This window comes from Protopterus annectens, chromosome 10.part0 (genome assembly GCF_019279795.1).
Source record: "Protopterus annectens isolate FY-2018-M chromosome 10.part0, PAN1.0, whole genome shotgun sequence".
Lineage (NCBI taxonomy): Eukaryota > Metazoa > Chordata > Ceratodontiformes > Protopteridae > Protopterus > Protopterus annectens.
The window spans coordinates 1,700,769,717-1,700,785,349 of record NC_056744.1 but is presented as its reverse complement, the minus strand read 5'-3'; the positions used below and the strand labels follow the sequence as shown (position 1 = coordinate 1,700,785,349).

Genomic DNA, 15,633 nt, shown 5'->3' with positions numbered 1-15,633 from the left:
CTAAACCAATATCACCTATCAAATTCCACTCTTAACCTGGTTCCAAAGCTACTTAACTGACAAGTACCAAGCTGTGAAATGAGAAAATTCTCTCTCTCTCCTCAGCTGCCCATAACTATAGGAGTCCCTCAGGGTTTTATCTTAGGACCACTACTATTCACAATCTTCAAAAATGACCTCCATACCTCCACACAGCATGCATCTATCATTAAGTATGCAGATGACACTACCTTAATCTGTGCTGCATAAAACATTCCCACCCTCATGCAAACAACTCAGCTAGCATTCTCTGACGTTGAAAACTACCTAACCAAAGCCCAACGTATCCTCAATTCAAAGAAAACTCAGCTTATGATTATAACCAGTTTTAACAAAAACACTGATAACAGTAAATTCACTATCTACTCCACAAATGCTACTCCAGTCGCTCCAGTGGCACAGGCTAAGCTATTGGGAATAACCATAGACTCCCACCTAAAAGTTGATAGTCATCTCAACTTAACAATTAAAGTGCATGCCAAATTGGGATCACTCTACCGTATCAAACCATTTCTTACCAACAACACAAGATCAGCCATTACTCGCTCCCAACTTCTATCCACCCTACTCTATGCAGCTCCCATTCTGACTAATCTCAACAAAACTGAACTAAGCAAAATGGAAGCCTGCTATAACAGAATTGCCCACTTTGCCGCAAATTGCTCATATAGAACTCATCACTGTACTGCTTTGAGAGAGCTCCACTGGCTTGAACTGCCCAACCTCCTAACCTACAATCAGCTCTGCCCCTGTCATTCTATCTATTACCTCCCCAATAAGTGTCCTGCCCTCAAAAACCTAGTACAACATCACTCAGCCAAAAGGCCTCTTAGATCATCAAGCAAACTACTACTAGAAGTCACCAACAGCTACAATAGCTTTGGAGATGCACTATATAGTAGTTCAGTGGATAAAAATGGAACTCTGTCCCCACTAGCATTCAAAACACATCATCCAAAGCCTCCTTTAAAGACCCTCATCAGGCAACATCTCAAGCAAAGTTGGCAGTGCCATGATTGCTCCCCAGGCTAGTGAAAGCGGATAAGGTACACATACTAAACCTAGAGTACTTGATTAAGATTGAAAACTATTCTCACAAACACTGGCTAATCTACAATGTATGTATTGTACCTGTGTACTATGTATGTATTCAATCTATGTTCCAAATTTCAGCTGTACATCACAAATCTATTAAGTACCTTTATTTTTAAATTAATTTTTTTTTGGTTGTTCTCTCCACTGTAACTGTTGATGTGCTGCATACCACAGTAAAAACATGTCTTTTGTAATTTGTGTGTATACTGATCATGTCTAAATGTATCTGTAATTTTTCTATGCAGAGCTTTTCTCCCTGGGCCTCTGCTGAAAAAGGGCCTTTTCGGCTCATCAGACACCCCCCGATTAACAAATGTAAAATAAATAAAAAATAAATATGGCCTGTTTGCTCACCATACTTCCTAAAAACCAGTTTAATCGTCAGAGACCACCAGGTGTCAGTAAAAGAAGTCAGGTTGGTATAGAGATAGACAAATTGAGGGTCTTATCTTATCCTTTATTCCGATCCAGCTTCACATGGGACCAGACAACATCCCAGGCTGCGTTCTACACGAACTACAAAACGAACTGGCACCCCACCTAAGTACCATGTTCAGTCATAGCCTCACCTCAGGCTTTGTGCTTGCTAAATGGCACACAGCAACGGTTATCCCACTCCACAAGGGGGGAGCCACCACGGACCCCTGAAACTACCGCTCCATTAGCCTGACAAGCCTGGTCTGCAAGGCCATGGAACGTGTCATCATGGAACTTATAAACAAAGACATTGGTAATCTCCAAACTCTGGATCCCACCCAGTTCGGGTTTGTAAAAGGCAGATCATGTCTCTTAAACCTGATAGACTTCTTTGTAGCAGTCACCAAAGCCGTAGACAAGGGTAGGGTGGTTCACACAGCCTATCTAGATCTTGCCAAGGCTTTTGACACCATCCCCCACTCTGGAATTATAGATAAACTCACTAAACTAGGTATAAATCCCGATGTCACAAGATGGGTTGCCAATTGGCTCACTGACAGAACCCACACTGTGAAAGTAGCAGACTCCAAATCCGACATCAGACCACAAGTGGAGTACCACGGGGTTCAGTCTTGGGTCCTCTCCTGTTTGGTATCTACTTCTCTGAAGTACAGGCTAACACAGAAGGTCTTTGGCTAACGATGTTCGCAGATGACTGCAAACTAGGAGCCATAACCGAAACTCCTAACGATGTGGACATCATACAAAAGGGCCTCACTGAGACAGATGCCTGGTGTCAAAGCCATGGCCTCAAGCTCAATGCAAAAAGTGCATTGTCATCCCCTTTGGTAAAAACTCTGTACCCATGAACTACAACATAGGCAGTAGTATACTTAACACCGAAAGTGTGAAAAGAGACCTTGGGACACAGGTGGACAGTAGTCTCTCCTTTGATAATTACATCGCCACAGTAGTCAGGAAATCCTTCTATGTGGCACACCTCATCACAAAAGGTTTCCCATCCAGAAAAAAAGAGGTAATTGCTCCCCTCTACTCATCACTCATTAGACCCATTATAGAGTACAACGTCCCTTTTGGTATGTACCTCACAAGACATCTACAACAACTGGAAAGGCAGCAGAAATACCTCACAAAGAGGATTACCGGCCTCAAACAGATGCCCTACGCTGACCATCTCAAAGAACTCCAGCTTTACTCTGTCACATATCGCCTACTCAGAGGTGAGACTCTGCCTAACATACAAAGCTATGTCAAACCCAGAGCTGTTGGACATGCTCCACTTAAAGAAATCCCAATCCCTCCGAGCTACACGCTCTAGGGACCTAAACCTTGTCACCACAATAAACAGAACATGCCAGAGGGATAGATTCCTGTCCCAGAGACTTCCCATACTCTAGAATAAACTACCTCTCTATGTTAAACAAAGCTCCTCATTAGCACTCTTCAAGAAAAATCTTGATGATTGGATGGGAAATAGGAAATTCACCCCGGGGATCACCTCTGTGGCTCTTCTTGACAGTGGCACAGGAAAATAATTTTCTTGGGTGGCAAAAGCCAGGGTACCTTTCTGGCTGGGCTTGTATAGGCCCCAGGGCCGATATCCTAGTACCTACCTATGAACCTCCCTCTGAACACACAGCTGTTGCATTACACTAATTCTTGGTATAGGTCATCTATATACATGAGTCTCACTCCTCCAGAGAGCATTACGGTGGCTTCACATTTCTCTCTTCTAGCCACACTGATGTGATTAGTTTCATAGTTCATGGGTTCATAGGTAAATACTAGGTTACCAGTCTGCAGACTTTTATAAGCCTAGCCAATAACTAGAGGTCAGAGTCAAACCCTTTACCTTGTATCTGTGAGGTAAAGACCTAACCATTAAGACAAACCCTCCCCTTAACCAGATCACCAGATGTTCATTGTGTTACCCTGCTGCAGTCATCACACTTGGGTTATCCTGTCGTCAGGCGGTCCCACAGTCGGCCGGAATTCCAAAGTCTTGGTCCGGTGTCGGTTGCTGTCACTTCTTCCCTGACGTCAGTGCGCCAGGGGTATAAATAATGCATCCGACGCCATTTTCTTCAGTCTTTCTTGCCGCACGTTGCCCGAAGCAGAAGCAGTTCGCAAGTGCCGGTCGGCCGACTCCTGAGATTTTCGAAGTAGAATTTCAGATCCGAAGTCTGCAATAAAGCTAAGTACCCCATTGGGGAAACTTTTCTTGCCTCACGCCGATGTCAGAAAAAGTTAACAATTGTATTTCTTGTGGGAAGCAAATACCTCATAAGGGTTTTCATTCTTACTGCATACCTTGCCTAGGCCCAGACCACGATGTCACTGGTTGTCGTTTTTGTGCTAGGTTTAATAAGCCTACTATAAAAAGATGCTTTGATTTTGCACGACACTACTTCGGTAGAAAATTTAACTATACGATGCCGTCGGAGCAACCGACTACCGGCGTGCACAAAAAATGCAAGGATAAGGACAGGCAGCCTAGACCCAAGCCAGACTCCGAGGCCTCGGCTGGACAGGTCTCCGGTTCACCGGTGTTCAGTGAGGCTCTGACGCAGCCCCTGACTACCGCAGATTTGGAACCCGAGACCGCTTTGGAGCCTTTGGCAGAGAGTGCTAGGCTGACGCAGCCATTTTGTTTAGCCCCTACCGACAACACTGCAGAAAGAGATGTCGGTGCTGCAGAAACATCTTCGGTTTCTGAAGGCGTCTTCAGACCGATGACGCTCACCATAAAAACGTATCCTAAGCTTAAGACTCCTATTAAACAAAAAAAGACTGCACTTCAGTCTCCAGCTCAAGGCCCCATGCCTAAGAAACAGATGCTTAAAATGGCTGAAGATTTGATCTCTTTAATCAGGGGTTCCTAACCCCCACCCGACAAAAGGCCTAGACAAGAGGAAGATTATGCCTTGGACAAGTGTCTATTTCCTCAGGCTCCTCTGAGGACCAAGATTACTCCTTTCCCCCTTATGAAGATTCTGATGCTGAGGATTCTATTCTCTCAGCTTCTCCTCCTGAAGACTATCCTTTGGGGAAACTTTACACACTATGAGGGAACATTTTCACTGGGAAGGTCAGGACTACTCTGACTCAAAGAAAACGCTCAGAGAGTTTCTTTTACTCCCCCAGCACAGACCACTTGCCATGCCCCCAGATGTTCTTCATCTCACATTGCTGCAGTCCTTACACTTGGGTAGTCCGCTGTCCTCGGTCAGCCCGAATATCAAAGTATAAGGCTGACGTCGGTCAAGGCGCATTTGACTGACATCAGGACGTCAGGGTACAAATGCGCATGACCGACGTCATATCCTCAGTCTTTTTTGCCGCATGGTCCGATGCAGAAGCAGCATTGCAAGTGCCGGTTGGCGTTCTGAGATTTTTCGATTTCGAAGTTTCAGACCGAGTCAAAGTTGGCTAAGTACCCGTTGGGGAATATTTTAGTTTTTCTTGCCTCAGTGGTTTACCGGATGTCAGAAAAAGTGAATAATTGCATTTCTTGTGGGAAACAGATACCGCATAGAGATTATCATACTGGGCCTGAGCACGACGTTGTTGGGTGTCGCTCTTGTGCTAGATTCAATAAACGCACTATAAAGAGAAGGTTGGATTGTGCCAGGTTAGTCTTTGGGAAGCGGTGCAATTATAAAATGCCGTGATGCTCCGGCGCTCTTGAAGAAGCGCAAGGACAAAGCAGTTAAGCCTAGGCTGGAAGAACCGTCTGAACCGGACGCCGGTTCTTTAGAGGTGTCGGTGGAGCCGGTGGTTCCACCGGAGATTTCTTTGGGTTCCCAGGGAGAGACTTTGTTATTGCAGGATGTGGCCTCTCAGGAGGCAGGTCAGGCTGAAGGGGCTTCTCAGGTTACTTTACTCCCCTCCCTTCCTAGGGTGGTTAGGCCCTCTCCTTCTGTTGCCAAGGCTTCTCCCAGAGGCATGCCAGGTTTAGCTTCAGTTGGTGTCACCCCTAGTTCTTCAGGAACTGTGCCCAAGAAGCATATGCTTAAAATGGCAGAAGATTTAATTTCTTTGATTAGGGGTTCTTTGCCCCCTCCTGATAAGAGACCTAGGGTGGAGCCTGAGCCAGGGAGTTTTGAGCAGGCTTCGGATGTTTCAGAGTCTTCGGCTGAAGACTTGCAGGAGTATTCTCCTTATTCTGACTCTGATGTGGATGATTCTACTCCTTCTGCTTCTCCTCCTGAGGATTTTTCTTTTTCAGAAACTCTTCATTCCATGAGGGAGCATTTTAAGTGGGAAGGTCAGGACTTCTCTGATTCCAGGAAAAGGCTTAGGGAATTTTTGTTTTTACCCCAACATAGGCCTTTGGCTATACCTCCTGTTTTAGATGTGGTGGAAGATGTTTTTGCAGAGGCTTCTCTTAATCCTGATTCTTTGCCTCCTGCTCCTGTTAAACCGGATAGATATTACAGGGTGCCTGAAGCTCATAAGTATCTTTTAAGAGTCCTAGGGCAGACCCAGAAACTGTTAGTCAGGGGCCTAAAGGTGTTAAGGCTTCTGTTGTCAAGAATCCGGTTCCTTCAGACAAAGAGGCCAAGGCTTTGGATAGATGGGGAAAGAAAGTTTATACTTCTTCCACTCTAGCTATGAGGGCTTTGAATTGCCAGTTTCACATGTTAAAATACCAAAACTATCTCCTTTCGCAATTGAAGTCTAAGGTTGATGCTCTGGCGGAAGGTATTGATTGTAAAGAGTTGCAAGATTTAGTACATGTTTCTGAACAGGTGGGTAAGCATTCTTTGCAATGTGGTGTTGATGCTGTACAGGCCTCGTCTAGGGTGGCTGTCACTGGGTCAGTTCTTCGCAGGCACGCCTGGCTGAGGGATCAGAATTTATCTGACCATGTTAAAACAAGGATTTTAGATGCTCCTTTACAATCTGATGTGTTGTTTGGTTCTCCTGTTGAGACAGTTTTAAAGAAAATGGAAGACAAGGCTAAGTCTATGCAGACTGTTAAAGATTTTTTGCAGGTTCAGCCTCCAAAGTTTAGTAGAAATTGGCCTACTAAGGGGTGGATGTATCCTTCTTATGATTCCCAGTCTAGGGGTAGGTCTAGACGTGGTAGGGGCAGAGCTCAGGGCTCTTTCAGGCCTAGAACAGGGAGTTCTCCTGCACAGTCTTCAGGTGAGGGCAGGGGTCAGTCCTTTCGTAAACAGACCCAATGACCTACCTTTTCAGCTGCCAGAGCCTTCTCGTCTGGCAGCACCTTTGGGAGGAAGGTTGGCGCTTTTCAAAGAAAATTGGAGTTTAATTACCCAAGACAGATGGGTATTGGATATCATACACCACGGTTACAGGTTTTATTTCCATACCTTGCCTCCTTTCAAAGGCATGCCAGACGTTCCTCCTCCACAAAGAATAGAGGCTCACAAGCAAATTTCTCTGTTACTCCAAATAGGGGCCATTCAGCCGGTCCCTATGCCAGAAGTGGGCCTAGGATTTTATTCTCGCCTGTTCCTAGTACCAAAGAAAGGGAACATGTGGAGACCAATTTTGGACTTATCTATCCTCGACACTTATCTGGACATTCCCAAGTTCAAAATGTTGACGTTACAGCAGCTTTTACCTCTGCTGGGCAAAGATCATTGGATGGTAACTTTAGATCTCAAGGAGGCTTATCTTCATGTTCCTATCAGACTGAGTTGCAGGAAGTATCTGCGTTTCGAGCTGGGACTTCTCATTATCAGTTCTCTGCATTGCCCTTTGGCTTATCTACTGCCCAGAGTGTTCACGAAAGTTCTGGCTCCAGTGATAGCTTTCCTCAGGTTAAAAGGAATACAGATTTATCCCTATTTGGACGATTGCCTGATTCTGGCTCAAGGAAGGGACGAGCTTCTTCATCATTTGGATTATGTGATAGCAGCGCTAAGATGCCTGGGGTATTCTGTGAACGAAATAAAGTCCAGTCTAGTACCCTCTCAAGACATGTGCTTTCTGGGTGTGAGCCTGAATACAGCATCCCAGATGGCCTTTTTGACCCCGGACAAACAAAAGAATCTTTCCCTTTACTTTCATCAGTTGTCTCATCAGTCCGGGCTGACTGGAAGGACAGTCCTTCAAGCCTTAGGGTTCATGGCATCTTGTATTCTGGTGCTTCCCAATGCCAAACTGCATATGAGGAAGCTACAATGGTATCTCAAAAATGTATGGACACAGCACTGCCAGGATTTGGACACTGTCATTCAAATAATACCTTGCATTCAAAAGGAATTTTTGTGGTGGGCTCAGCAATGTCACCTAAACAAGGGACTCTCTGTGACCCGGCCAGAGGCGAGTCAGATTCTAACGACAGATGCCTCAGACAAAGCTTGGGGAGCTCATCTGAATGGAAAGTGGATACAAGACAAGTGGCCTGCCAGACTACAACATCTACATATCAACTTGAAAGAGATGTTAGCAGTCCAGTTTGCATTAATAGCTTTCAAGGATTTACTTCTTCCAGGGCAGGTGTTGATTCTAACAGACAACACAACTGTCATGTGGTACATCAACAAGCAGGGCGGAACACATTCTTATCCTCTATGCAGGCAAGCAATGATTTTGTGGGAGACTGCTCTCAGTTTACAGCTAAATCTTCAGGCAAGGTTTCTGCCGGGAGCACAGAACTCCTTAGCAGATGTGTTGAGCAGACAAATTATGGATCCCCACAGTGGAAATTGGATCCTCATGTATTTCAGAAATTGACAGTGTCATGGGGAACTCCAGACATAGATCTGTTCGCTTCCCCACTAAACCACCAGCTGCCAAAGTTTTGCACAAAAAGGTTTCATCCCACAGCTTGGAGAGTGGATGCTCTTTCTTTCAATTGGAGCAATCTTCATGTGTATGCCTTTCCGCCTCTGCCTCTCCTACCAAAGGTACTACTAAAGACCAGACAAGACAAGCCAAGGATGATTTTGATAGCTCCAGATTGGCCTCGACAGCATTGGTATCCATTACTGAGGAGCCTGGTACGGAAGCCTCCATGGCCTTTGCCTTCGATTCCACACCTGTTGTCTCAGGAGGACAGTCATTTGCTCAATGTCAAGCTTTACTCTCTGCACCTAACAGCCTGGCATATTCTGTTTTGAACCATGGTGGGCCTCCACTTCCACAGCAAGTTTTGAATGTTATTTTGGAAGCTAGAAGGCCTAGTACAAGGAAAGTGTACGCAGACAAATGGAAGAGATTTTTATTTTGGAGTGCAGCAAAGGATTTTGATGTTTCTGAGCCTAATTTAAGTGTGGCTCTTCAATATCTTACTGAGTTACTGGACAAAGGTTTGTCCTTCTCTTCTATTAAGGTTCATGCTGCAGCAATTTCGGCTCACTATGATTGTGACCCACCATTGTTTTCTCATCCTTTGTTCAAGCAATTTCTTAGAGGCGAAGAATATAAGACCCCACGAAGAGCTCCTACTCCTGCTTTGGATCTCAATTTTGTGTTGGAGAAACTCACTCTACAACCTTTTGAGCCTGCAGCTACTGCTGAATTAAAGTTTTTATCATGGAAGACTGCTTTTTGTTGGCTATTACCTCTGCAAGAAGGGTTTCTGAGTTGCAGGCCCTTATGGCAGTTGAGCCTTTCTTAATTTTCCATAAGGATAGGGTATCTTTACGTACTAATCCTTCCTTTATGCCTAAAGTGGTTTCTAGTGTGGCTTTAAACCAAACTATTCATTTGCCTACCTTTTATGCAAATCCCCAAAATAAAGGGGAAAAGATTTTGCACACTTTAGATGTACACAGGCAGTTGCGATATTATTTGGACAGAACTAAAGGGTTCAGGCAGTCTCAGCAGTTATTTGTTTCTTTTGCTTTGAGTTCTCAGGGCAAGCCTGTGTCAAAACAAACTATTTCTAAGTGGATTGGGTTTTGCATTGCTTTCTGTTATTCCCATCATGGCAAGGAAGTTCCAGCTGGGATTAGGCCTCATTCCACTAGGGCTACTGCCACTTGAGCTTTTTGAGAGGTGGCAACTAAGGATATTTTGGAGGCAGCTACTTGGAGTTCAGTGCATACTTTTCCAGGCATTATCACCTACCACTTTACTCTAAATCCAGGGCTGGTTTTGCCACTGCTGTTTTGCAGGGCATTTTGGCAGCTCCTGCTTCCTTATAATTTGGCCATCCTCCCTTACCTCTGCTTTGGGATTCTACCCAAGTGTAAGGACTGCAGCAATGTGAGATGAAGAACATAGCACAGTTTTGTACCTACCATAAATGTAGATGTTCGAAGATCCACATTGCTGCAGTCATTACCCTCCCTCCTTCCCCTCTGTAGTTAGAGGCGGTCGTCTGGGTTGGGTGGTCAATTGGGTATATATTGTATATATTGTACATATTTTTGGTGCTAGGATGGTTGGTTATTGGTTTGCTGTCTTTTGGTTTTTGACCTTTGTTTTTAGGGTCTTCTGACATCTGGGGCAAGAAAAGACTGAGGATATGACGTCGGTCATGCGCATTTGTACCCTGACGTCCTGATGTCAGTCAAATGCGCCTTGACCCGCCCTTATACTTTGATATTCGGGCCGACCGAGGACAGCGGACTACCCAAGTGTAAGGACTGCAGCAATGTGGATCTTCGAACATCTACATTTATGGTAGGTACAAAACTGTACTTTTCAGACATTGTGGATGATGTTTACTTAGAATCTAGTTTGAACCCAGATTCTCTGCCTCCTGCTCCTGCCAAACCAGACAGATACTATAGAGTGCCTGACTCCCACAAATTCCTTTATAAAAGCCCTGTTGCTGATCCAGAGACTATCTCCCAGGGTCCCAAAGGGGCTAAGGCTTCTATGGCAAAAAATCCTGTACCCTCTGAAAGGAACTCCAGAGCACTTGACAGGTGGGGGAAAAAGGTTTACACCTCAGCCACTCTAGCTATGAGAGCACTAAATTGCCAATTTCACATGCTAAAATATCAGCAATTTCTAATGTCTCAGTTAAGACAAAAAATGAGCGCACTCCCTCAACAGTCTGAATTGAAAGAAATGCAGGATCTATTGCATGCAACTGAACAGGTGGGCAAACATACTTTATAATGTGGGTTTGATTCCTTAGAGGCTTCCTGCAGAGCAACTGTCACTGGGTCTGTTATACGTAGGCATGCTTGGTTAAAGGAACAAACTCTGCCTGATCATGTTAAAGCAAAGCTTCTAGATGCTTCCTTACAGCAGGATGTTCTATTTGGAGTTAAAGCAGAAGATGTCTTAAAGAAAATGGAGGATAAGGCAAAATCTGTGCAGACAGTCAAAGATTTTCTACAGGTACAGCCCCCTCGCTTCAGCAGAAATTGGTCAATAAGAAATTGGTCCTTTCCAGCTACTGACAGACCACAGAGGGGTAAATACAGACATCCAAGAGGCAGAGGACAACCACAAGCCCAATACAAACCTTGACAATGGGGCACTGCAACACAGAAGGGAGGAGAAGACAGGCCCCAAACTGCTAGAAGGCAAACTCAATGACTTACATCTCATCTGACCAAGCAACACTCTCTTGGCAGCTCCCTTGGGAGGAAAACTCGCACTTTTTTCAGACAACTGGCACATTGTCACAAAGGACAAATGGGTCCTAGACATAATTTCACGAGGATACAGATTCCATTTCCACACCTTGCCTATGAAAAGAGGAATGCCAAACCTGCCACAAAATCAATGGGCAGAGGCACAAAGACAAATTACAGCTCTCATGGACATGAGAGCCATTCAACTGGTACCTACACGGGAGCAAGGCCAAGGATTTTACTCAAGACTCTTTCTAGTCCCCAGAAAGGACAATGCCTGGTGACCAATTCTGGACCTTTCAATTCTAAACACCTTCTTACAAGTACCCAAATTCAAGATGCTAATACTACAGCAGCTTCTTCCCATGTTGGGCAAGAAAGCGTGGCTATTAACGTTGGACCTCAAGGAGGCATACCTGCATGTCCCTATCAGACAAAGTTGCAGAAGATACCTCCGTTTCATTGCAGGTTCAACCCATTACCAATTCTCTGCACTGCCCTTTGGCTTATCCACTGCACCCAGGGTCTTCACAAAATGCCTGGCACCAGTAATTGCATACTGCAGACAAAGAGGAATTCAAATATACCCATACCTGGACGACTGCCTCCTCCAAGCAGAAAGCAAGGACATCCTCTTACAACATCTGTCTTTTGTAAAACATCTTCTAAATTGCCTGGGGTACACAGTAAATGAAAAGAAATCAAAACTAGTACCCTCACAAAATATGACATTCCTGGGTGCCAGCTTGAATACAACAGCCCAGAAGGCTTATCTGACGCCAGACAAACAACTACAACTGACTCAATATTTCAAAACAATGGCAACAAAGACCCAACTCCCTGCAAGAAAAATTCTGCAGGCCTTGGGCTTCATGGCATCTTGCATTCTACTAATACCATTTGCAAAGCTGCATATGAGGAAATTACAGTGGTACCTAAAAAGCGTATGGTCTCAACACAGCCACAGCTTGGACACAATGATATCTCTCATTCCCTGCCTACAACAGGAGTTTCTATGGTGGTCACAGGCATGTCACCTCAACAAGGGTCAGCCTTTCACCTTGCCCCAGCCAGGCAAACTATGACAACAGATGCATCGGACTACGCCTGGGGGGCACACATGGCAGGACAGTGCGTTCAAGGCATATGGACTGCAGATCAAAGGAATCTGCACATCAATCAAAAAGAGATGCTAGCTGTACAGAATGCTCTGACAGCCTTCAAGAACCTATTCCATCCAGGACAACTTACAATAAGGACGGACAACACCACAGTAATGTGGTACATAAACAAACAAGGGGGTACACACTCCTGCCTTCTATGCAGGCAAGCAATGACCTTGTGGAACACAGCACTGGCTTACCAAGTTCAGTTACAAGCTCAATTCCTGCCAGGAAAAAAGAATACATTGGCAGATGACCTCAGCAGAAACATCATGGATCCCCACGAGTGGAAACTGGATCCACAAGTATTTATAATGATAACTCAAAAATGGGGCCTTCCAGACATAGACCTGTTTGCCAGCCCCCAAAACTATCAGCTGACAAAATTTTGTACAAGGACACTTCACCATCAAGCTTGGAAAGTGGACGCACTCTCATTCAGTTGGAAAAACCTGACAGTATATGCCTTCCCTCCATTGCCTCTCCTTACAAAGGTGCTTCTGAAAGTCAGAAAGGAGAGACCACAACTGATACTCATAGCCCCAGACTGGCCACGCCAGCACTGGTACCCACTATTAAGGAATATGGCCCAGGGCCCACCTTGGATTTTACCACAAATTGCCCATTTGCTCACAGAGCAAAACAATCAGATTCTACACTGCCAGCTCAAAACCTTAACTCTGGCTGCATAGCAAATCACCTAACCATCCAGCCAGCTCCTCTTTCCCAAGCAGTTATGGATGTTATTCTGGAAGCTAGGAGGCCCTGCACCAGAAAGGCCTACTCGGACAAATGGAAAAGGTTTTGTGCCTGGAACCAATCTAAAAGCCAAAATACACTTTAGCCTTACATGCCTCAGATTCTACAGTATTTAACTGACATGTTGCACAAAGGACTTTCTTTTTCTTCCATTAAAATCCACGCATCAGCTATTTCAGCTCACTACAACACAGATCCACCCTTATTTTCACATCCACTTCTAAGGCAGTTCCTCAGAGGGGCAAAAAACATTAGGCCTCCCAGGAGAGCACCTACACCAACATGGGACCTCAATTTTGTTCTGGAAAAACTTACGCTACCTCCCTTTGAACCAGCTTTCTCTGCAGATCTACAGTTTATATCATGGAAGACTGCTCTGCTGCTAGCAATAACTTCAGCTAGAAGAGTCTCAGAGCTGCAGGCACTAATGGCAGTGGAACCTTTCCTCATTTTCCATCAAGACAGAGTCTCTCTACGAACTAATCCTTCCTTCATGCCTAAGGTGGTTTCCAGTGTGGCTTTAAATTAAACCATCCACTTACCCACCTTCTTCCCAAATCCACAGAACAAAGGAGAAAGACTCCTGCATTCCTTGGACATTCACAGGCAACTTCATTACTACTTGGATAAAACTAAGGTTTTCAGAAAATCTGACCAGCTCTTTGTATCCTATGCTACAGCTTCACAAGGGAAGGCTATATCAAAGCAAACCATTTCCAAATGGATAGGACATTGCATTCGTTTCTGCTATACCCATCATGGAAAACCAGTTCCTGCTACCATTAGGCCCCATTCCACCAGGGCAACAGCTACATCTACAGCCTTCCTCAGGGGGGTTCCAACCAAGGATATTTTGGAAGCTGCAACTTGGTGTTCAGTACACACCTTTACCAAACACTATCAGTTACCACTTTACTCTAAGACTAGGGCTGGCTTCACCACTGCAGTTCTGCAGGGCCTTATAGCCTCCTCTAACCCTCTATGACTCCTCCACCCATCATTAGCTTTGGGATTCTACCCAAGTGTGATGACTGCAGCAGGGTAACACGATGAACATAGTACAGTTTTGTACCTACCATAAATGTAGATGTTCGAGTGTTCACCCTGCTGCAGTCCAAGTTACCCTCCCTCCATCCCCTCTGATCTAACTGGCTAAATCTCTACAATACCTTCCTGATGTATTTGCTTATAGCTGGAGGGATTTTGTGTTTGTGCTAAAATTTCTTAAATTGGTACTAATTACTGACCACCTTTTTGGGGGCACCTGACATCTGGGGCAAGCAAAACTGAAGAAAATGGCGTCTGATGCATTATTTATACCCCTGGCCCACTGACTTCATGGAAGAAGCGACAGCAACCGACGCCGGACCAAGACTTTGGAATTCCGGCTGACTGCGCGACCCCCTGATGACAGGATAACCCAAGTGTGATGACTGCAGCAGGGTGAACACTCGAACATCTACATTTATGGTAGGTACAAAACTGTACTTTTTGCAGTCAGCTCCTCTGTCTCTGTTTCCGGGGAGCTAAAGTTTATTCATTCTGTCATGCAAGGTAAATATATGGACATAATTGGTATTGTGGTATGATAATGTGTAGCAAGTTAGCTTGTTCTTATCTATATTACTCTTTTCACAGAAACGTGCTGTAAATTTGGAAAAATACATTGCAGAAGAATTTGTAAAACTGCACCAGTTTCTCCATGACAAGGAGCAAAAACTCATTCAACAGCTTAACAGCAAAGCATCAGAAATTCTGAGAGAGATAGAAGAAAATCTTGAATGCATTAAAACTGGCATTACAGAAATTCACTCAGCAGCAGTGTATGATACTAACTTTGAAATCAAAACAGAAGTAGAAGTTCTGGAAGAGACAAATGATGACACAGATGATCTGACAACCACTGAGGAATCAGTGTCGGGTGATACATCAGAACATGGAAAACACAAAGCTAATGGAGTTCTATCAGTAAGTCCACCTTTGATTTTTGCTATTGCATGTCTTTCATTTTGGAAAGTGAAAACTTGTGTTTGCAGCTGACAGAGACATTTCAGATAATAACTTCCCAGCAGTCTAAATTATATGCAGTAATGTGCTTATTTTTTAATTACTTTTGTTTTTGTTTTCTTAATTTGTTCTGTTCATTTCCCAGAAACTGATCCATGGCTTTACATCTATGCAAAATGGGTCTATATTATATATTCAAAGCTTCAAAATTTCAAACCTCGTATGTTTGACAACATGAACCTGATAAAAAAGTAAAAAAAAAAATTCCCTTAACACTCTGAGCAGAATTCCTCCTTATTTAAATATACCAACTCCAAGACCGCACTTCAGTGCAGAAAAGGGAAATTTTCCCATTCTGAGCGTATGGAGCCATTGCCTTTCCCCTTCGAACTTTTCAAAGTTCGATCATATGGTATCGACCGTATGACATTCGAACTTTGAAATGTTCAGCAATTTAATAGGGACCCGGCAAAACTTGTCAACTCCCAACATATTGAAATAAACATGCTGGTGCTAGAAAAACAACAAAATTCATTTCCTAACATGTCAAATCAAACTTCTTGAGTAGAAAAAAATGAAATGTCTCAACCTGTACTAACTATGAGATCTCTGGAAAA

At 44.2% G+C, this 15,633-nt stretch overlaps 1 protein-coding gene across 1 annotated transcript in view; it reads left to right on the top strand.

Annotated features, from left to right (window-relative positions):
• LOC122814448 overlaps nt 1-15,633 on the top strand; it is a gene marked incomplete at its 5' end in the record, with an annotated part of 380,650 nt that overhangs the window by 284,991 nt on the left and 80,026 nt on the right. Inside the window, one exon of the mRNA XM_044087028.1 lies at nt 14,648-14,977. Coding sequence (XP_043942963.1) covers nt 14,648-14,977 — 330 coding nt within the window. The remainder of the gene's footprint in view (nt 1-14,647; nt 14,978-15,633) is intronic.